The sequence below is a fragment of the Anopheles bellator genome, chromosome 2 (genome assembly GCF_943735745.2).
Source record: "Anopheles bellator chromosome 2, idAnoBellAS_SP24_06.2, whole genome shotgun sequence".
Classification (NCBI taxonomy): domain Eukaryota; kingdom Metazoa; phylum Arthropoda; class Insecta; order Diptera; family Culicidae; genus Anopheles; species Anopheles bellator.
Window position 1 is genome coordinate 7,364,468 of NC_071286.1, and position 23,217 is coordinate 7,387,684.

Here is a 23,217-nt window from a genome sequence, read left to right on the forward strand (position 1 = left end):
GGCCAAACCCTACCAGGGAGGGTCCCTGCCAGGGATCGGCACCCTCGCTTACATTATTTAATTTAATTTATGTTAATGGCGGGGACGCCAAACTTCCAGCGAAAGAAATCAAAACACAACCGCTCCGGGGCTTGAACCACGGACTAGTGGGTCATAAAGAGGTGAGTGGGGTCCAGTGTTTCTGGGTTCGAAGTGCGTCGGAAGTTGGACGACCAGGAAATCGGCAACTATCAACAGCTTGCTGCCAGCCAACCCGCTTGGAGCCCTCGAGGAGCCCACCGAATTTGGCCAATGAGTGTTACAATTAGTGCTCCGGGCACAAGCCGAAGTACGCCTGTGTATGTGCTTGCGTGTACCGGTGGTAGTAATTATCACCATTTGGACAAACGGGGGCCTCCGAGCGCCAAGGATCAACCGCCACGCTACGCCACACGAAGCCGGCGTTACTCGAGCGGAGCCAACCTCCACGATTATTCGAGGTCCAGCTGGGTCCAGTCCACCACTCGCCCCACCAGGGGAAGAAAAAGCAAAAGTCACGCACGAAGCCATTGCAATCATAGTGGAACCCAAATTCTTGCCCCCCCATTGTTTCACTTTTGGGAGATTAATTTCGTTACATTGTGGTCTCCGGCAAACCATCAATTTGTTAGAGGTTATGTTTTACTCAACTTTTGGGGCGATTGTTTCTGCTGCCCCGGAAGGACCCAAAATGGCGACCACCGACAGACCGTCTGGACCCCGAACGAACACCACGTGCGATAGCGCCGGCGATAGCGGCCATCGATTCGCAACGGTCCCGCGCGGCAAGGACACGCCGGAAAGGACCGAACGACCGCTGGTGGTGGTCGATAAATGTTTTCGATGGCGAGGATTATTACCGAAATATGCTGATGAACTCGCGTGAGCTGCGCCGGTGAACACTGCGGCCGGACACGCCACCACGACCGTTGTGCCACGCGGACAGTGAGGGCCGGATCGAAACCGGACCGGAGCCCGTAATGGAAGGATATTTAACGCATTTTTCAGATAACTGCCGTACGCAGGGACGAACGCTCTGTACGAACAAATTGATGGGTCCGGGATGGCCGTTGGCACCGCCGTTGGTCACGCGCGTTGTTGTCGAGCGCGTTTGCAGCTCATTAGGAATGGCCATTGGTTGCGGATGGCGGGAACCGAAATGAAGATGTCTTATTTGCATACCAAACGCGACGGCTTCCGGAGGTCCCTTTCCGGAGGGCTTAGAATAACCCGGGGTTTACCGTTTGGGGTCCCTCCGTTCACCGTTCAGTGGCGGCAATCGGTGGCCTGTTTGGCTGAATGTTCAAAACACGGAAAACACTCGAACGAATCACGGGTGTCATTCCGACGCCATTTCGTGACGCGTTCCGAGCGTCCGTGGTGGTCTGAACCATCAACATAAGCGCAGCGTCTTTTGCGTTTTTTCCCCTTCCGAAGACCGATCCCCGGGGACGTGTTTGATCGATGCCCCCGCTCGCGGATGTGGAATTCATAAATTTGGCCACATCACACTTTTGACCATTTCGATACCTCGCTGCGGTTTGGGTAGCCGTTCGTGTCAAAATTCATGCTCACTTTTGGGCCAAACGAAGCAAGCAAACGGACGAAAAAAACGGACAACGAAAGACAAACCGATCGCCGATCGCCGTTCGGATGTGTGTTCAAAAATTCGTCGCATCCATTCCGACAGCCGGCGCAAATAGTTGCCAGAGTTTGCGCCATTTTGCGCCACCAATTTCGGGTTGCGCCTGAATACCTTTGGCCACAGAGAGATGGGGAGAAAAAAATGCGCGAGGAAATGCCACTCGCAACCTTCGTGATCCTCGGTCCGATGATAAATTGACTACGATTGACGATTGCAGCATCGCAACTCCGGGTTCTCGTTTTTGCGCTCCGAGTCGCACCGAGGTTGATCATCACCTGAGCCGATCGCAGCTTCCGATCGTAGAGCTTCGATCATCCTTCTGCCGTCGTGGCCATGCACGCGCGGGATATCTCCACCGCAAGCTGTCTCGTTAACAATGAACCCTATCTTTCTTACACATGTACCGTGAGAGATCGGACGCGATGTTCCGCGCCGGAAAGCGATCGGGGACTCGATTTTTTGTCCACCGAACGGTCGCGGCACGCGGTGCAGCAGTGCGGCATCATAAATTTTGATGCATAATTCCTCTGAAATTGGCCGGCCCGCGCGGCGCGGCCTCCCGTTCGCCCGCCCGTGAAGAGGGGGTCCTGAGAAATCACATCAAAAATTCATCTTCAACGATGCTCCGTGGCGAGAGGAGACGAAACCGCCCCTCCTCACGTCGTTGTCCGCCTGCGAAACCCTTCAGGAGCGACGTAGTCAAAACTCCACTCGGAACTCCACTCGTCGTCGTCGTGTTCGAATTCTTCGTCCGTTGTCCGCCGTGTTTTTTTTTTGCTTCCCGCCCGGAGTGTCGTTATCATTGTTGAGGCGATTTTGTTCTCTTCCCGCTTGTTTTGCTGGTTTCACGTTCGTCCCCTCTGCGGCCCACCACCTCGACCACTGCGCGCCCCGTGTCGGCGGTCAGTTATTTAATTTATTATTTATTTATTACAGTTTATATGATTCGCGCGACTGCATTGTTTGTTTATTCGTGCGCATTCGAGATGTGTCGGGTTTTTCGGTTTTTCTTTTTCACTTCCTTTTCCTGTCCCGCCTTCCGCCGTATTATTTGTGGGTTGCTTGTTTTATGCTGGCGTTCCGTCGGGCGTGTGCGTTTGCGCTGTCGACGTATGAATTGTTTCGGTTTGTCATTTCGAGCGTTTCGCGCGTAATGTTTGTCCAGTTCCCTTTGACTCGATCGGTCTGGCCAGCCACGATGTCTGGCCGGATTTACCGGGGTCTCACGCGCCAAGCCCCAAACCCGGCAGCGGCAGCCGAAGCGTCGCCGAAGCGCCAAAGTTTCTTAGAAGTTTTGGCCGCAGGACCCTTGGCGTAGCGTTGACAAAGCCGCGCCACGTTCTTGCGCAAATCGGTTGGCCGCCGTTGGCTTTTCGCGCGTACGGCGGCGGACCTCCTGGAATTCTTGAATTTATTACCTTATGATTCCTGTCTCTCCCTCTCTCTCTCCGCAGCAGCGGCGGCGGTGATGCTGCGCGATTCACCGATTTGCCGATTTATTGATTTTATTTATGAATTATTAAAATCCAATAAATAATGGAGTGAAATGGACGCGGTTCCGTTTGGGGCTCCGTTTGGCGGATTGGTCCCTGGGCCAGTTTTCGCCGGTTCTCTCTCCCTCGCTGCTGATGCTGCTCTTCCTTGGCGGTTATGTTGGGACGGTGAAAAAAGCGCGTACGAGGATCACGCTGTCGTTGCCGCAATTTTGATTGATGCGATCGCACCGATCGCCGGAACCTGATACCCTCGGGTGGTTCGGGTCGGTTCTTCTTCGAGTTGACTGATTTGAATTGAATTAGATTTATGCGCACACACATCACGGGACGGAATGTTGTCGGGTGGCGCTGGCGTCGCTGTTGGGCAAGCTGTTTGTCACACCAACGACAAGGTGTGATGTATGCGTGTAGTCCTGCTGTGTGGTCCTTGTGTGGTCTCGGGTTTTGGCAGCTCCTGGACCAACAGATCGCACGGACGGATTGTGCCAGCGCAGCCAGCTAATTAGCTGGTAGCTTGTCCGTTTGGCTACCAATTTAATTCTAGGATCGGAATTCAGCTAACCCCAGCGCCCATTGTCAACATCCGAACCCACTTCCGGTGGTAGACTCAGCGCCAAAAAAATTAAAACGTCGCCTTCAGCCGATCGACAGGTTACAATCTCGGATCGGATTCCCCGAAGAAAGCGCTGCGCCAGCTGTTTGATCCACAAAAGCGACAGCCAACCATTACAGGGCTAATTTGGAAGGGAAAAACCAACAAACCCAAGGTTGGCCCGATAAATTGCTCCAAACTTTCTTGCCCGCGTCGCCCAGTGGGCAGTCGCATTCCGACCGGTGCCGAGAAGCGCGAATAATTGAAGCGGTCTGCCTGGTCGTGATGATTGGACCACAAATTAAGTGTTATTTTGAGAGAGATTGCCGGCTTCCCCGGGATACACGTGGCTAAGCGCGCGCAGCCAAGGTGTCAGACCACCGAAACCGCAAACTCTGCCCGAAACGCGCTCGCGCCCGTTCGACATAAATTATATGTTTTGGTTTGGGAATTGAATTGCAACCTCACCGGAGAGAGAGAAGGTGAGACAGGCCGATTTACGATTCAATTACTTAATGATACATAACCACGCTGCGGGTTGACGGGGTGTCTTAACATGTTCCGAGTCGGAGTGCGTTTGCGCTGCTCGTTAAACGCTTCCGGAACCGTTTTACGAAGCGACCGGGATGGCGCGTAAGCATCCGAGAACCGGATCGACGGAGGCGCCCGAAACATTCTAACAGCCCGCGGGCCCAACCGGGCAATCAAATTAGTGGCAATCTAATGCAATCACTTTCCCGCATCTCGCGTTTCGATGAATGAATTCGAGGCTGCCGATCGTGTTTCATTGACAACTGGAGGCCCGAAGAAGACGAGGAGGTCCGCCCAGGTCTGGCCCGCGTTCACCGAGAGCCACCGATTTAATCGTCTTACAATTTAAATCAATTACCACCTCCAAACCGAACCGGTGCCCAATTATCGCATCTGTGGACCGGGTTTTTCGCGGTCCGAGAATACGGACCCCGCCCGAAAAAAATCAATCGAAGCCCGTCGAGATTCGTCGAGAGCCCAGCCAGCTCATTCGTCCGTCCGCCCGATTCATTCACATAAGTAGCTTATAATAATAGCAATAATCTTCCGAGAGCGAGAGAGAGAGAGCAGAGCAGAGCGAACGATACGATAATGATGAATAATTATCGTTTGCTCGCGCGCCAGCCTCGAAAGGAGCGCGCTCGGTTGGTCCCAACTCCGAGTAGATGTTTTTTTTTTCTTGTTCTCATATTTTTCTGTTTTGCACAATTCCGAACTTTCCTCTAACACTGGCCCCGGATCCTCGCAATTGTACCAGGGGACACACGCTGAAGCTGCCAAAAAGCTGTCGGCGACGAAAAAATCCCGCCGCTGGCGTTCCATCCGCGTCAGATGATTTTAAAATATTCCGATGCTTGCGCCTCTTATGCTGGCACCCCGCGAGCCAGACTCTTTTATGCTTTTATGCTGGTACGCGACACACTCACCCGGGCCACGGGTTGGCGTGTGGCTCACGTGATAATCACTTTAATCAGCTTGATTTCATCGAGATCGAATCAATTTGATTTATTTGGTTCTCCACCGTGCGCACGCTCTCCCGCTCTCTCTCTCTCTCTCTGTCTGTCTGTCTCCATCCTTTCCGACCGATCATGGTGCCATCTTAAGGCAAACGTGTCCAAGCAGCAGGGACCCATTCGATACGCGGCCCCGTGGGGGAAGGAAAAAAAAGCGGGCTAAATACCGGGACCCCATCGGCGCCCGCTGATCGGGCTCCTTCGAGAGAGAGGGAGAAGCAACCGAAGGAACTGACAGCGACGCCGAATGAAGGCCCGCTGACGGAAGCGGGTCACAATTCAGACATCAAATCAACATAACAGAAGGATGTCGTTGGTTCATAAGCATAAATAATCCATTCGTCTCCTGCTTCCCACCGAACCGAATCGCCCAGAACGAATCGGAGGCCGTGGCCGTTTAGCCCGGCCCGGCCCGGCTCGTTAATTCTCCCGTCCGTCCGCCCGCTGCCCGTGGAAAACAATCTCCACCGTCACCGTCCGTCGGGCGTTGCCGCCGATCGATCGCGTCCTGCCGTCCGTCGGGGGGCATGCGCATTAAACTGTCCACCCGAGCAGGGCGAGCGAGCATGAAGCGGCCGGTGTTTCCGGGTGTTCCGGCTGGACCCCGGGCTGGTTCTTCACAAATCACCGCTCACCGGGACCGGGTGTCTCTCGCGTAATGCTCACGGTGCTCGCCTCGGCCAACATTGCACAACATCACCGTCGTCCCCGTCCCCGAAATGTCGACCCTCATTATTGACCCCCGGAGCCATGTTTGCCATTTTCGGATGCACCACCGAGAACCGTCCGGTCCGGTCCCGGGGGGGGCGAAACGTTGCAACATCAACGCGGTGCAGTGCAGTGCGGTTGCAATTTGCGGTTCGCAAACGCGCCCTCGGGCGATGGCCGCAATCGGATTAAGCAATAGAAGCCCGCTACGCAAAGCGTTACGATGAGGTCGGCCTTAGAACAGGTCGGTGCGATGGCGGCATCCGGTTTCGTTGGGTTTTGATCGGATGAGGGTGCAGGTGCGTGTTGGGCAATCGGGTTCCGAAAACCTCCCCAAAAATGGCCGCCGGAGGCCGCGAACTGTAACTTTGCGACGAACTGTAACTCGGTGAGTGCAGCGTTACGCACCAAACGGCGATTCTAATTAAACGACGGTGACGACGACCAACCTGACAGTAGTGGACCTGACTGGTGGCCATTTTGGCCAACCTGACTGATGGCCATTTTGGTACTACTTTCAACCACCCACCTGGAGAAGTACGTTAGAAACCGGTCCTCGGTGCCCGGGAGTTGATTCATTGCACGTGCATCGGAACACGCAGGTGCTTCGGTGGCAAGGTGTGAAATGGCGTGTCGATCGCTTTCGGCAGGGGGGGGGGGGGGGATCGGTAACTGGAGCCTGCGTGATACCGTGCCGTGGATCAATACGACTGACGCACCGGGAACCGAAAGGTGTCAACGGGGCACGCAGCAAACCCCGGTAGGTAATGAGAGGATAAGATTACCATCCTCGGGCTTCTTGCATTTGTCGCGTAAAACATAACGCTTGGCCAAAAAGATTGCCAGCATTTCCAGCGAATCGGCCGCCCGCTTTCGGGGTGGTCCCCGAACACGGAAGTTTCCTCCCTTCGCCAGCCGCCGCCGCCAGTTGATAAATTGTGTCAATTTCGCAACAATGCGCGCCGCGTGCATTCCACGGTGCAGTGGGCGTTACGCCGTTGCCGCCGCTGCTGGTAAACAATTGACAATTGCATCGCATGTCCGACCCCGGCAGGGTGGCGGATCGGGGGTTGGCTGGAGCTCTCTCCCATCCTGCGCCATATTTGTCGACAGAAGACCTGTAGACACGTTGCTCGGCGTCGGTGGATTCTCTAACTCCAACTCCAACACGGAGTGGAGCGTGCGGCGCTACGCATCGCGCTTTGCGATGCAAAAATATGTGGCCCTCGCGGACCCATCGTCACGCCATCGAACCCCGCGTTTGCGTTTGTGTGCGTCCTGTGGGTGGAAGGGCCAGCCCAGCCGGTCATTAAGCAATCAACATTCGCATGTTATTATAAAATAAATACCCGAAATGAAGCTAATAAAATAATGGGCACGCTGACGCAGGGTGAGGGTCCCAGGCTTGGGGTGGTGGGGCTGGGGAAGTGCATCTTGGCGCGGCCAACGGCAACAGCGCTGGCGGAGGTCACACGCACGCGCCGCCGCCACCGCGCAAAACGCATGCACATTTGCGTTGCCGTCGCGCGGGAAGCTCGCGGGTTGGTCGGGTCGCGGGATGGACGAGGGCTGGACGAGGGTCGGAGCGGCGGCCGATGCATCGAAACGATGCAGCCGCTCGCTGGCGCCTGGCCGTGGCTGGTGCCGTGGCCGGACCCGGAGTATTATGTAAATATTTAATGAATTAATTGAGCGCCAGACATCGGGAGATTATGTTCCCGGGGGCACCACCCGGCGACTTTGTCGGCCACACCAGCCCACCAGCCCACCCAGTGGCCCACCCGGGTTTTTTGATGTGCCCACATTTCCTTACGGCCCTCTCCGCGCCGTTTTCGGCCGGTCGGTCCATGCGCTAATTAATGAAGATGAAAAATGAGACCGCAAAGCGCGTCAAAGCGGCCCGCCAGCCGAGAACATTCCCGAGAAACTGTCCCCGAACCGCGGCGTGGAATGCAGTTCCCGGTTATGCACCCCCGGCTGGGAGGGTTAATAAGTCCAAATGGCGTCCCACCAGCGGCAGGACACTCGCTTCGAAGGCGCTGACGCTGATGAAGCATTTGAACGGTTGCGAAAGTAGCGCTGGCTGCTTCGGGACTTGCGAACCCATGTGCTCTGTGGGCAGCCTTTTGTAACCGAACGCCTCCGTGGGCCGCAAACGACCCCCAGGATTTCCCAGAATCCCTTCCACCCGCCCCGGGTTGGCTTTGATGTCGAGTTTTCCGCTTCCTTCGTTCAGCGTCACGCCGCCGAAAGCGGCCAGCGGTTTTCAATTAATGTCTTTTTAATTCGTTTTCCCCGAACTCGCGAACTGCCCCTTCTTCTTCGCCTTCCTCGCCCATTATGACGGGCTGTCAAAGTGTGGGGACCCCGCGGGATGGAGACTCCAGCCCGGTGTTAGAATGAAACATTGATCCGTCTTGTGATCCGGGCATTTTTCTTCGTTCCGTTCCGCGACATCTTCTCGGTGCGCGCGCGCCGTCATTAAAATTCATGACCAAGGAGACGTCAATTGACACCTTCGCGGTTGTGGCCACGAAGAAGAACAACAAACGCCGGCAAAAACCCCCATCGCCCATTGGCTGCCACCGGAGACAGAGGCTCGATGCTGTCTGTGGTGGGCTCCAAGCCATTTTTGGTAGTTTCCGAGAGACCTCACCGAGGCCGACGAAAGGAGGAGCCTAAGGACCCAGGGGCCAGGGTGCGATGTTTTCGGGGCGGACAAGTGCAAGAATTATGAGCTGACGCTGGGCTGGTCGCGGGCCGACGGCAAATTTATTCCGTTCGACATTTTGCGCCTCGCGCGATTGCGGCTACGTGGCGTGGCGGTCACTACGCGAGCCCAATAATAAATTGCTGATAAATTATGAGCACCACCCGGTGCCGGTGCCGGTGCGTGCGGTGGTTGATGTGCTGTTTCGTTCGCCTGGACCATAATCCTTTCCCGTCCAGTTGTGTTCCTTTGTTGGGTCCCACCGCGCAAGGTCCCACCAAAAAGGTCTCACTTCTGCGCGCAATTCGGCGACTCCACTGCCTGCGGTGACTTATGGGCCCTCCTGCTCCGCCGGCGGGTGTCCAGGGCCAGGGTGTAGGTGCCAAATACTACGACGCTGGGGCTTGAGTTGAGCATTCATTACGTGTGCTTGATTTATGAATTATGTTTCCCGCCGTCCCGTGGTCGCCGTGGTTTTTTCGTGTGTTTCTTCCCATTTTCACATTGAAATCCATCCGGTCCGGGGACGGTCCTTTCGTCGGCAGATTTTGTCCACTGATTGGGACCCACGCCGGGTCATCGCCGAATCAGCCATCACCAGCTGATGGCTGACCGTTCTTGTGTGGGGCGAAGCGTGAGAAAGGCTCCCGCTCAGCCCATCTCAGCCGCGGAAGTCTGCTGCATGTCAATGAATTCGAACGGGCGAACAAAATGGCGTCCGCTGGGGGGCCCAGGGCTCTCCCACCAGAACTCGATAGCCTTCGTCTCGGGATGCGTGTATGTCGCCGTCGCAGGGCCATAAACCGGGCTCGCAGCGATATTAATAACTGCACATCGAAAGCGGAGGCTTCCCGATTCCGGGAGATGACAGAAGCGAACGAAAAAGCGAGGGGCCCGCAACCGGTGGCAGCCAGGGAGCCGAAATGACGATAAATTTCTCAACATAATACGATCGCAGCATGGGTCCGCTCCGTAGCCCGGTCCGCGTTCTCGCGCTCACCCAGAACGCCTTCTGGTGGTCCCCCTCCAGCGGTTGACAGTAGTGTATTGGTCACCAAGTATCCGGTGGCCTCTTCCGCCCGTGTTTGTTTTTTTGCGCTGCTTCGCTTCTTTCCCAACCCCTTCGCTCAGGGTGGTGATTGCAATGCAGCACCTGGTGTTCCAGGGTTCCAGGGTTCACCACGGGGTGTCTCCTGGACGGCGGCGATGGCGGAAATCGAAAACCCCACGGAGCGGATTTCACTGCGTCCGTGAGTCGCCAGGGCACTCCGCCGACCGTTAAGCCTTCCGCTTAGAGGTTGCTCTAATTTATTGGTTCGTCGAAAGGACAAAATGGCTGCTCCAGGGTGCAGGACGCCAAAAATGGCGGCACTGCCGATGATGATGGGTCAATAGGTTGCTGACAAGCTGTCTTCAAATCGCATCCCAAAGACGCAGCCTCGCATTGTTTGGCCGTGCATTGTTTGGTTGAACCCTTTTTGGGCAACACCACCAAGTGATCTTGTTTCGGTCCCATTGACACTTCGGTCCATTGTTGCGCGTGCGTTGCGCGTTGATCCTGCGCCTGGCAACGACTCCTTCCGATACGCACCGCACGCAGGCCATTTGAAAGGATTGCTTGGACGCGTCACCTCTTTGTTGCGCTTGGTTTGGGACAACAAAATCTTCCACTTTCGGTTATTTATTCCTTTCTCGGGTGCGGGGGGGTCCCGGCCAAAGGCCAAACGCGCATCGTTTTTCATATTCCATCGCGGGGTTCCGTTTTGTGTGCGGGAACCACCGAGCATAAGGCACCGGGCGCGGCGGCGGTTGTGGAGGAGAGCGCGAGCGAAGAGGACACTTTGTTACGCGCGCGCTTTGCGTTACACTTTTTTGTCATTGAAATTGGATACCCGCCGGGCCGGGCCGGGCCGGGGTCTTGGGAGCATTTTGTTTGTTGCCGGTGGCGCAATGGAAATGGTGCTTTTGTTGCCGTTGACAGGACAGAAGGTAAGTGAGGCCCGCCTCGGGGTGGCGGAGTTTTTTTTTCTTAAGCTGGCCACGTGTTCTGAAGGTGCGCCGCTGTTACCCTGATTATCTGATCCCACCGTACCGTAGGGCCGCCGGCTTGATAAGGCCCCAACGAGAGGCATAAAATAAGGACTCCACTTTCGAGGAGGCACTTTCTTCCGGCGCACCTGAGGGGAGAGATTAAATTAATTTTCTACACTCCGAAAAAAAACACACACTCATTACGCTGGCCGTGTAATCACTTCCGCAAGTTCATTTGCGCTGCGGGATGAAAAACTACCCGAAGGAGTGTGGATGAAAGAAATCCTATTCCGGCGAATCGCGATAAGCAGCTCGGGATTTTTTCCGCCGGGTTTCCGTGTTTCGTGTCATCCTCGAGAAAAACTCGTTTTCTAATTTTTCCCGCAGGCCACTGGCACGTCAACGGCAGCGCTCCAATTTGCTCTGCCCCAATTTTCCGCACCGTGCCATTTGTTTCGAACTTTCGACGAACTAGCCTCGAAGAAGCTAAACAATCCCTCGAAGCGCTCCAGCGCTCGGCTTATCTCGGCCAGAGCATCGCGGAATTGGATGTAATTATTATTTATAATAATCATTTTACATAATTACACCACCAATTTCAAGCTCAAGGAAGGACGCGCGCGCGGTAGCCGAAGCAAATCTTCGTGGGCCGGGACCCTCTGCGTTCTGTTTCGGAAGTGTTCCGTTTTGGTTCGCTTTGGGCCACTCATCCTCGAGCTGGACCTTTTTCGAGGGCTCAACTGTCGAGCAGCAGCTGCTGCTGTTGCTGCTGCTGCTGACGGTGAATGATGAGTTCATTTGTGTCGTCCTGCGGCGGGCCATCCAACGAGGACGACCCCGGCGATGGCGGATGTCACATTTCGTGTTTCGTGGTCCGCCAGCCTCTAACAAGCATCGTGGCCAAGTGGGAAGGTGAGTAATCAAATGTACACGAGCCGAGAACCGTGTGGCTTGGTGGACAACACAACCTCAAGAACACGGGGATTAAGATGGCAGAGAGAGAGGGCCCTACAACAAGAACAACAACAACAAAAAACGGGGAAAAACATAATCAAAGCGAAAATGATAATGCAAAGCACGAACGGAATAAATGAGACCGCGCTTGGGTCCACGCGCAGGATCGGTTTAATCAGCGTCGGGAGCGAGCGAGACGGAGTGGCAGAGGGGACGCGGTGGAAGGGTAGGCCGAGCGAGCACACGAAGATCATGTTTACAGCCGTTCAGGTCCCGGACCCCTCCCGGGTGAGTCCCGAGTGAGAAACCATCTCGTGTTTATCTTGTTTTATAACTTTATATTTAAATTATGTACGTACTCCCTCTCTACGTATCGCGCTACATGGCGCTCGTGGCCGGACGGGGCGAGTGACGGGGCCTGCTCTATGCTCCGGGTGTGCCGGTCTACGCCGGTGTGTTCGTGAGCCTCCTCCCGTGAGCTCGGCCGAGGTTAAAATATGTAAATATGTTCCTGGCGCTCGCCATTTTTATGCTCCGCGAGGCGAGATTCTCGCCTCGGCGTCGGAGTCTCCACCCTTCGAAGGGGGTAGCAAATTAAGCCGACGACAGAACGTCCCGAACAGAACGGCCAAGAGGATGTGGTGCAAAAACAGCCAGTATCCTGCCTCCGCTTCCCAATGACCAATTCCTTTCGTACTAAAACCAACATAAGCTATGTTTTCTTCTTTTAGCGCCCTTTTGGGAAAAGGGTTGTGGTCGTTTGCCTGGTGCGCCATCCATCATCGTGCTGGCTTCGGTTTGGTTTGTCCCTTCCCACTTTATCCACGGTGCACGGATTCATGTTTGGTGGAGAATTTCTTGATTTACCGGTTCCGCAAGCCGTGCGCCATTGCGCTCGTCGGTACCCGATGCTCTCACCATGTTGCTTCTCCCAATCGGTGTCCCAATCTCGCAGAGAGTCACCGAAAACGGACCACGGCTGGCCACAGGTACTTAGAATGTATCCGAGCCAGGTAAGTGGTGTCCCGCGTCGTCAGCTGATCCTCGAACGGAGCGCAGGCAAAACCTAACCCGTCACACCGCCAGTAGCCCAGATGATCTGTCTGCGATCCTGCGGACCACAATCCGATCAGCGCACGGACCACTCGAGAGAAGCAAGGGTTACTGAGCATGGGACGGCCTAAATCGGCCCTTACTGAACCTTACTGGCGCCAGCTCGCCACACCACGGGGTAACGGCAATCCCTTCTCCCTTGTGAGAGACAGAGAGAGATTACTGTACCCGGGTGTGCGTACTACTCGAGTCGGCCAACATGTCGCCAACATAAAATCGATGGCGATGCGGGATCAAGCGATCGTACAAGCGATCGGTAAAAGATACCACATCCGATCCGGGCCGGGCCGGGACGGGTACGGATTAACTTACCGTGCCGTGTCCCCGTCGCACTTGCTTCGGCACCCTTCTGCTCGCTTCCGGTGTTATGCCCTTGCGGGCCGAGCCTGTCAGACCTGGCGTTCATGCTCGCTCGCTTGCGGACAGCTTCACTGCGCTTCAATGCTGCACGCGCGCGTGCGCAGGGCCCAACCCATCTGCATCGGCGCTGAAGAGCGTGTGAATGCATTCGATTCATTAAAAGCTCATTAAGCGCACTGAAATGATCTACAAGCCGAGCACGTGCACCACGCTCGGACACACGCATAGCTATTTATGGCCGTTTTTACAGGGCTCGGTGTGATGATCGTACTATCGCCACGATCGCACACACGCATCAGCAGCGGATCCTGCGACACCGTGCGTCACGCAAGAGCCCCACATCCATCGGGCAAGTCCTCGCTGAGCGGTTCTGATGGTCTATGGACAGTACACACCCAAATTAGTGGCCTTTCTGCCTAAATTTCCTAGCCGAAGAGCCTCGCCTCGGCAACAAAGATTCGGCAATCAATTTTATTATGTTTCGTATCATCAACAGACAGTCGTCTGGGTTTTTTGCTAGGATTTAAAGGCGCCTCTACAGCTCAGATCTCTAGCATTAGGAGGGACCCCGCAAACAGCTATCGGTGCCAGTTTGACGATCGGTAGTTAATCGGCTCCTCCCGCGTCCCTTTAATTAACGACCTTTGGCTCCACTAACGCGCCAGACAAACGGAAGGGCCGTGCGGCCGCTAGGAGCTCGTGTGTCGAATGGCGCATTTGATGGCCATCGGGCAGTTTGGTGATTGAATTTTATTGCCCCCCTAAGCCCAAGTGGCCGCAATCAATGGCCCCTCGATTCCTGGAACACCCGGCGGGCGGGATTTTTACACGGAACAGAGCTGCGTGTCAATCGGTACAGGATTACGACAGGATCACCGTCGAACGCGCCTGTGACCCGGCACATGTGCGGCACACACGTGTGGCACACGTGGAAAGGAATTCGAAGAAACGCATTTCAAAATATTTTCCCATTTCTCCACCGAAGCGGAGCCATGTCTCTGTCGGCCGCTACGGTCCCTGCTGCGGTCCTTCGAACCGCTGGAGAATGTTGTAACATAGTTTGATTTTATTTAGCATGATCTTGCAATTTTTTCGAGCCCCAGACCGACGCCGTCGAGGGCTGGCCGATGTTTTCGTGGAAAAGAAATGGAGGAAAAAAACCGAAACATGGCCCGAACCAGAACGTCTGGCACACGCGCTCTTGGGTGATCGAAGCACACAAAAAAACCTTTTAGCGGATTAACCTGCACCGTGTGGCCGCTGTTGCCCTGCGACTGTCCCTGCTTAATGGTGCCTGGTTACATTTGGAGCACTTTCCAGGATCGGCCTCCTTAACTAGAGCGGGCGCGCGCGCGTCGTTCGAATTCGCCGATCGATGATGATCTCAAACGCAATCCGGCTGGGTTAGAGTGTGACAGAAAGAGACCGAAAGAGAGGGAAGAAAACCCAAAACGTGGCTCTAAAACACACGACGCCGCCAAAAATGAGCACTTATTTGTTTTAATGTGTTTATTAAGGAAAGCCTTTAATTTGGGCTCTGTCGATCGGCGAGACCGACCGATCTCTCTCTCTCCGTCTCTCTCTGTCTCTCTGTGTCTGGTGCTCAATCTCCGGCCAGGGTCGGGCGAAGGTGCGATCATCGAAATATGATCGTCCTACGCCAACCGGCGGCGGCGGCAACATATGCGCGCCATGCGTTTGAGCGACGCCGACAAAAGTGGAGCGCTCGGTGGCGCTCGACCCGGCGCGATGGGACTCCCCACGCACGCACTGGCGCATATGTTTTTGATCGGCGACCGGCCAAACAGAAGCCCCGGCGGCCGATCTGGTAGCCGGGTCGCTAAATTGAATTATGACAGTTTGATTGTTGGTGTTTGGTCCGCCGGTGGCGTCGCCGGAGCGGCTGAAAGAGAAAGCCCGCGGACGTCATCGTCGTCAATCTTGGGGCCACGATCACCAGCGGGGCTCGGGGTGTCCCTTCGGCCGGTCCGTCCGTCGGTGTCTGCCGGCGCTGGAATTTTAAGTGGCGCTGCACCATCGCTCGAAACGCGGCTCGCGGCCACTCTCTTTCTCTCTCTCTGACGCTCGCTCGGGAGTCCTAGTCACTGAAAAGGATTTCGCCTTAATGCAGTCCTGTGCGTCGTGCGGCCGGTCACGTCCCGACCTCGGCGTCTTCGCGCGCGTTTCGGACACAAATGTGGTAATTAGCTTCAATTAAGACATCAGCCCGCGAGATGACAGATTAACTTTTGCCGATTAATGCGCCCGTGGCCCTTGGTCCTGGTCGGTCGGTCGGTCGCGGCGCACGGAAAGTAGCAATTAATTGCACACTCTGGCGGGAAGGATTTGGCTGGCCCTTGTCTAGCCTGCGCCAGAGTGCTGGAGATCCCCGATTGTTTCGGAGTGCGCAAATGTTTTGCGCGACACGCCGCGCGGACGGCTTGTCTAGCGGCCTCATTATGCGGGCAGATGAAATATAGAAGAGGAGAGCGATAACAAAAAAAATGGATCCCGCCCTCGGCCAGACGGAGTGTCTGATTGAATTAGACTGTCTTGGATCAGTTCCGACGGCAGCGACAGAAAGTCAACGAGCCGTTTCTCGTCCGCTTCCCAAGAGTCACTCCAAAGTCAGACGAGGACCCAGCACAGCACCACCAGCGGACCTGAAGAAACTCATAAAATAGCCCAAAAATAGTTGCCCCGATAATAAAGCGATCGCCCGACCGGGCCCGTCCCCGAATAGACCGACCTTGGCGAAACGCAAAACCGTGGACCGGCGGGCAGAGGGCAGGGAAGGGGAGGCCCCAGCACGGAAGCACCGAAAACTATCCGAAATGCTAATGCACGCACGGGACAACCGCGTATCATGTTATCGATTATTTTATGATCGTCGCCACTCGCCCGGGCAGGCCAAAGCGACCAAAAGAAACAGTCATCAGGAGCCGGGCCGATGTGCCAGCCTGTTGCAGTGGCCGTCGATTCCACTCCGCACGCCCGCCGAGGCTCGTAAACGTTCGGAGTCGAGTGATGAGATATCAATCAATCACTCTCGGCTCTCCGAGCTGTCCCCGTGGCTCTCTCTCAGGGGGCGCGTTGTCCCCGTCCGTTGTCTTGTTTACTTTGCGCGGAGGCCGGCCGGTCCTGTGGCAGGCAGGGGCACAATAAAAAATTAACCACCTCCTAGGAATCGTAAAACGCTTTTTTTTGGTCGGCCACCATCTCCCCGCGGAAAGACGATCCCAGCGAGGAGCGAGGAGCGCAAGCACCAGAAGCCTAGACACCTAGCAGGTTGATCGATAGGACGCGAGAAAACCCGGGGCTTCATTCCGGTGCTGTCCGGCTGCTGGTAGCCGGGAAGTAAATCAAATATTTAAATTAAAAATCTACGTTCGGGCCAGGTGCGCCGGGAAGGTCCCCAGCGCCCAATGGCGCGCGGGGCTGATTGTGAAACGCGAATACGATATTTATTGCGCATCAAAGCCAATCAAATCAAATAGGTGGATGAAATGGAGTACAAAGTGGAACGTTAAATAATGTTTTATGCTGATGAGCGATCGCAAGAAGGGGGCCCCCCGTTTTGGTTGCCCCCCAAAAATCACGACTCCAAGGAAGGGGGCAAACAAGAAAACAAAACACGGGCATGAAAAATGACCGGCCCGTTCCGTTACGAACTTCGTTAAAACTCGCTCGTTCGCTACTCGGGGCCCTCCAAAATCCGCCATTGCCCGAGCGCCTCGATTAAGCATCTTTTAATTACGCTGCTCACGAGACCCGGCAGCTACCCGGCAGCAGTCGCTCGAAGCTCGAGTGGTGGTCCTCCTCGTTGGAATCTAATTTCCCTATCGCGCCGGAACAGCATTTCACTCACGAAGCGCGCGCGCGCGAATGTTGCACGCGAATCGGACAAGAAGCCAGACAGCGACGGGATGGACCATCGGGGCGGGAGGACGGTCCCCGGCCCACGGTTCCCAGCCAGAATTGCATTCTGGCACGAACAGACCACGGCGCGTCAAACCATGCAATTGACGCCGGTGCGCAGCGCGAAGCCAACACAAACCTTCAACGGCACGGCAAGCGACGAACCCGAGAGTCGCGCGTGCGCCCGAAAAACGGTTCAATGATAAAGTAATTACACCTCGCCGCTGATGGGTTCGTCAGTCACTATGTCCAGCGGGGGGGGAGGGTTGCTGGCCCTGGGCCCTGGGTTTGGCGGTTTTTGGCGTGCAGAATAATTACATTTCCGCGCGACGAGCGCCGTTTCGCATCGCCTTGATGGAAATCTCCATTGCAACTTTTCGTCGCTCGCTGTCGCTTCCCCGTGGCCCTGGCGCGCGGCCCTACCACGCGGTTGTTGTGTAATTATTGTTAATTACTTTTCTTATGTAATTGAAAATGAACCGGCACTCTACGGTGTGGCCGCGGCGCTTCAGGCACGTCTTCAGGCTGTAGGGTCAAGGGCTGTACTCGTCGAACGTTCGATTGAGGCCCTTGGGGGTTGAGATGATGTTTAGATTCTGCGTTCCTGAAAGTCCTGAAATTGGTTTCCGGTGCCGGACTTACCGTGCGGGCCATAGCTGGTCGGGTAGTAGCGTCGGTGGGAGCCATTTTCGAGCGGATAGAACGGATTCATTTCCGACGGGTCGACCGCCGCCGTCTGGTGGCCGAGGGCGGCCGACGTGCCCGGCGAGCCGCCGAGCCGCTGGTTGTCGTACCAGCTGCGCGCTTCCGCTGCCGATGTCATATCCATGGTGGCTAAATTTTCGATTCGTTTGTTTTCCCTTTTTCCTCCGTTTTTAATCGGTATCGCCGGCTACCGTATTTTCACTCACTTGCCACTCACTCACCGGGCCGTCACGCACACTTACACGACGCGTGCGACACACCAAAACGGACGCACACACTCCGGGCTCTCGGGAGGTCCTTTTGGCCGGGCTTTCTGGCCCCCGGGTTTACTGCTACGCTGGCCGCTTCGCTGACACTAACTGGGCGCTACTGTTCAGTTTTTCCCCGTGAGCCGCTCACCGTCCATCGTCACCGCACAGCCTCCTGCGATGCTGCCGCCGTGCATGGTTGTTCGCACAGCAAATAAATCGCGCACTTATCTTCACCGTGTCCGATTACCACCGCGATTGCGCATCAGTTCGAGTTCTCTCTCGCTCTCTCAATCTCAATCTTGTTCCCCTTTTCTCTCGCACGCCGCGAATATGCACAACACAAACAGCCTCGCGGACGCTCAAAAAAAAAAAACGGTAGACACGCACCGCACCGTGTGGTGGTTACAAAATGGAGGATCGAATGGAACCGAACGAATCACTCCTCGCGGAAAAATCCGATTCGTCGATGAGAAAAGCGCGGCGCGATCGAGCGGGGTTTCGGGAGGGACAACGGAATGCGTTAGCTGCGGTTGCACTGCCTCCTTTGTTCGTACGTCATTTAAACGAAATAATAATAACCGATAACTATCATTCCGCGGTTTCGTTGGTCGCGTGGTGTCGTTTCGGTACGATTCCGTTCTTCGTCTTCACGCGTCACGACTGTTCTTCCGGATCCGGCGCTCCTCAATCTTCGGCACGTTTTTCCATCGTCTTTTCGGTGTAATTTATACCCAAATTTGGCTGTTCACTCGGGGTGAAACAAATTGTGTTCTCCAATCTGCCCGGGGAAAATTCGGAGCTTCACGACTCTGCCGAACAGGTCGGGTTCACCTATGCCCGGGATGGCTCGTTGAACTGCCGTTTAACCTGTGCGCGAACGGGGAAAGAGAGAAACAAATAGGTAGCAATGTTAGTAATCAGTGGCTTAAATAAGGCGGAAAATTGGCCTTTGGCCCGTAAGCGGAAGACCGGCATCTCTCGTGCCTCGTGTGAATCGATGTGACCCGTGGACTGCTCTCACTGGACCATTGCTTATCGGAAGCCCCGTTGGTGCCGTCGGATTGTTATCAGCGTCTTCTCGGCCCGTGCCCAGCCCAGGAGGGCCTAGAAGACGATAAGGATCCGCTTTCGTCGTACGCTTAGGTCATCGTCTGGGGGTCCCGTCGGACACTCGATCCGCGTTCGCTGATACGCGAAAGGTGCACAATCGACAGTGGGCGCAACAAAAGCCATCATCGGATGCTATCGACGATGTGTGTAGAACTAGGCGATAGTGCGTGATTGCTGTGAGCAGTGTCACGGCCCGGTCGTGGCTCGGTTACGTGGTGATTTATGGCCCACCGAAACGCTGCCCACCTGATGTTGCTGACTGGCCGACTGGATTATTGACCACCGTTAGAAAACGGGGCAGATAAAAATGCATTAAGTAACGGCTCTCGTTGTGCAAAAAAAAAGTAGCAGCGAATTTACTGTGATTGGCGTCGATTGGCCATCACACGGCAAAGTTCAGTTACAATTGACATCTTTTCAAAACCCGTAAAGTCTTCTTCAAGCTATGCTTCGAATGTCGTCAGCAGAACGGAGGCTGCATTCACACAATGACGGTGCCACTCGACGCATACAGCACGGGTAGCGATGGTAGCGCCGCGATAAGCGCCGCTTCAAGGATCCTTCGAACTTCTTCAACCTCCCGCCCGAGGGCAAAGGAAGGCCCTCACAAAATGGCGCACAAACAACGGGCCGGGGCCGCGTGCGTCACAGAACCTATCCCACCGATCGAACGGCGGTGGCGGCGGCGGCCGTAGGGCCGCATTTGTTTGCAAATGCGCTCTGCATAAAATATCAATTGCACAAAGCTGAGGCGGGCCACGGCTTGGCGCACAGAGAGTACCGTTGTGCGCGGCACGCCTCGAGAAGAATCGCAGCGGGAACGGAAGGGAAGGCCGCCGCACCGAAAAGGGCCCGGGGTTCGTCCCTCAAACTCGCCTCGCGTTGGTTACAATTTTTCAACGGCTGGCAACGCGCAACAATGCTGCTGCTGTTGCTGCTGCAACAATGAAGCTGTTTGGCCGGAGCGGAGCGGAGTAATCGATACGGGTCCTGGGACCTCTGCCACCGGGTGTCACCGAGCGGGGGGCTGAAGGCCAGCCAAAAGGCCGATGGGATGGAGCGACATCTCGGGCACTTCCTCCGTTTCCGACGATGCTCGACGACCGCGGCGTATCATGTTTCCTGTTCGCGTTTCGCGTCCATTTGGAAGCTCGGCCTCCCTTCCGGCCTGCTTCCGGCTAATTTGTGATTTTGGTATGTTGTTTTTCCTGTTTCTATTGCAAATGTTTGCCACACTTTGGACAATCTACTCAACGGTAGATGGAATATCCTTAAACGTAAATTTTTCGTTTTTTTGCTCACATTGCAATTAAATAGTATCGAATTTTGGGAATGTCTCACAGTAATAGACGCAACGGAGTTCCACTTCGCATGGCTCAAATGAGGGGGTCCAAACCCACCCAATCCGATGGCGGAGGGAAACCGATCGAAGCCGAGACACTGCCATCGACACCTAATCGATTGGAAGTTGCCAATGGTATTCAATTGAATAATTTAATTTTATGGCAGGTCCCTCTCGTGCCGTGCCGTGCCCGGCGTCGGTGTCAGGAGCACCCCTTTCGCCACCACCATCCCAGCACCACCACCAGCGCCACCATTAGCTAGAGTGTTCATCGATTTTAATGGCGACATTTCCTGCCACAAGTTTTCACCCAACCGGGGCTCTCCGCCATTTCCATCGCCAGGTCTTTGGGGAATCGAAACGTGGCGTGTGGGGGGACCAACGGCAGTGGGGTTCGTGCCGTACGCGACGGGAACACCTTCCTCGCGGGCGCACCCAGGCGGGGCCGATAGTTTTGGAAGTGTCACCAACAAGCTTGTTAGTGTTTGCTTCGCGTTTGCTTCGTTCTCTTTCGGCAGCACCGTTGGCTTCCGTGTGCTCCCCGGGACCCGTTGGGCCGTAATTAAATCACCAGACCTTTTGCCAGGCCAGGCGCGTTGTACGGGCAAGAAACGGCACACCCGGCCGAGTAAGGGCCGGGCCGGAGTTTGGGAGGGTTGATAGTAGCAAAAACACGGTGATGGCGCCCTGTTATGATCCGATGGGGGGGGGATCTCGATTGCAACCATGTCACCTTAGCTTCCGACCGAGGCAAACATCGAATCCCGATGCGCTTTCCGTACGTGGGACACTGACCCGACCAACCGTAGCTCCGAAATCAAAGTCGCAAGTAGTTGGCTGCCGAATTTCCTGCCCATAAAGCCTGATCAAGGGACCCCAAGGGCACCGGGCATAAAACCGAGCAAGTGGCAACATCATAATAAAAATATGTTTAATGTCCTGCCGCTCGCTCGTGGAACCCCCGGGCAAGCCGGGGTTGTTGAATGGCAGACGCCATTTTGTGCCCGTGCGCTCCGCGAGCCCGACGACGGATCTCACTCAGTTCTGTCAGTTTTACGACGACAATTGGTACTGTAATTTTATAGTACCCTTCAGCCTTTTACGACAGAGGCAAAGGCCGTGCCGAGGCGGCCCCCGAGTGGAGTTCGAGTGGAGTTTGGAGTCTTTTGCGACTCATTAACTGGTCGCCGGCTCCCCGCCGGTTGCCGGCCGGTTGCCGGCTCGGCGGGAAAGTCTGGCCCCAAACAGTAGTAAGTGAAATAATAATATAAAAGTAGTAACTTCACCACCCGTCGGGAGCCGGACTGGTGTGGTTCGCTGGCCGATCTCCGCAATTCGTCGAATGGGAAGCGAAAAAAAACGACGACGACGGTGGAGAAAAAATATATTATTGTTATGAACAAAAAAGTAACGCTCGACCATAAAACAGAGCCCCCCGTGGGGGGGGGGTTCACTCTCTAGTGGTTCGTAGTCGGGGCCAATTCCGGTGGCCATCTCTGGTCACTGATCTGCCTACCGGACGGCTTAATGGGGGTCTCATTTATGCACGTTATACGTCCCATCAAAATCATGACGCTATCGTAAAACAAATGTAACGCACACCAGCAGTGTCACCCGAGGGGGGCCACCGGCACTCAGTTTCAATCAGAAATCGGCGAGCCAAATTAAAAATGAAAAATCAGAGCACAACCTCTCGGCGGTCCTTCTCTTTCGCCGTTGCTGATTGTTGAGTTGTGTTTCGTTGATCCTTCCCAACGGGGGCCCATCGCTTCGACAGGCAGTAAAAGCCGAAACTATCAACGCCTAACGAGCGTCACTTGCGACACTGCATCGTTGGCCATTCGAGTCAGCAAGAAAGCGGTAAGTAGCGGTGAAGACACTACCGACAGTAGCCATAATGAATTCCGGTCCGGGTGCTTCCCTTTTAGGTTGTTTATGAAAAATCATGCAGGTTTTGTTGTTCTGTCTTGATGTGCTTTTTGTTTGCCGAAGGCTTTCCCTTATAAAATAATATACAATAATATTAAAAAAGTGTTCCGTTGGGGCTCCTAGCGCTCCTCTTTGGTTCGAAGTGTCCACCATTTGTTTTTGAGGGCAGCAAAAGAACACTTCACGAAGCACAGGAGAAGAATCGCTCCCACCGCGCTGTTCGCGTCCTTGTTGGGTCCAACCGGTTGGCCGGTTTCGCACAGACTCTCTCACACAGTAGAGGGTCCGAACGGGCCCCCCGATCGCAATTAGACGCCCGGTTCCAGTTGGTCAGCGCAATGGTCGGGTTTTACGATTTTCCAACCGACCAACCCCACCCGGCAGAAACCCGGTTTTCGTTTAATTTCGTTCCGAATCGAATCGGGTGGGTTTGCCTCGCTGCTTTTGTTTGTATTTGTTTGTCGTGTTGTGTGCTGCTGCTGCTGCTGGTTCAGTTTAATCACTGGCCGTTCGCGTTCATTTTGTTCGTTACTGTCGTTAACTTATATTATACGATTGTACTACGGTTTTTACGAGAATGAGGAAAACTCCAAGAAAGAGAGAGAGCGAGCGAGAGAAGGTTGATCGTTAAGAGTAGTTACAAATGACTAACAACAACTAACGGCCCCCAGAAAGCCCTTTCGTTCCTCGATTGAGGCTCCTTCGGGGGCTCTCTCTCTCGCTCGCTCGCTCGCGTTTCGAATCGTTTCCAAATTCTCGACAGGGATCCGGACGATGAAAAAGGTGGTAAA

The 23,217-nt window shown here is 55.0% G+C and overlaps 1 protein-coding gene across 1 annotated transcript in view; it reads right to left on the minus strand.

The window, feature by feature from the left end:
• LOC131209392 (GATA-binding factor C) overlaps positions 1-17,918 on the minus strand; it is a 69,264-nt gene extending 51,346 nt beyond the window's left edge. Inside the window, exon 1 of the mRNA XM_058202448.1 lies at positions 17,732-17,918. Coding sequence (XP_058058431.1) covers positions 17,732-17,918 — 187 coding nt within the window. The remainder of the gene's footprint in view (positions 1-17,731) is intronic.
• Between the last annotated feature and the right edge of the window lie 5,299 nt (positions 17,919-23,217).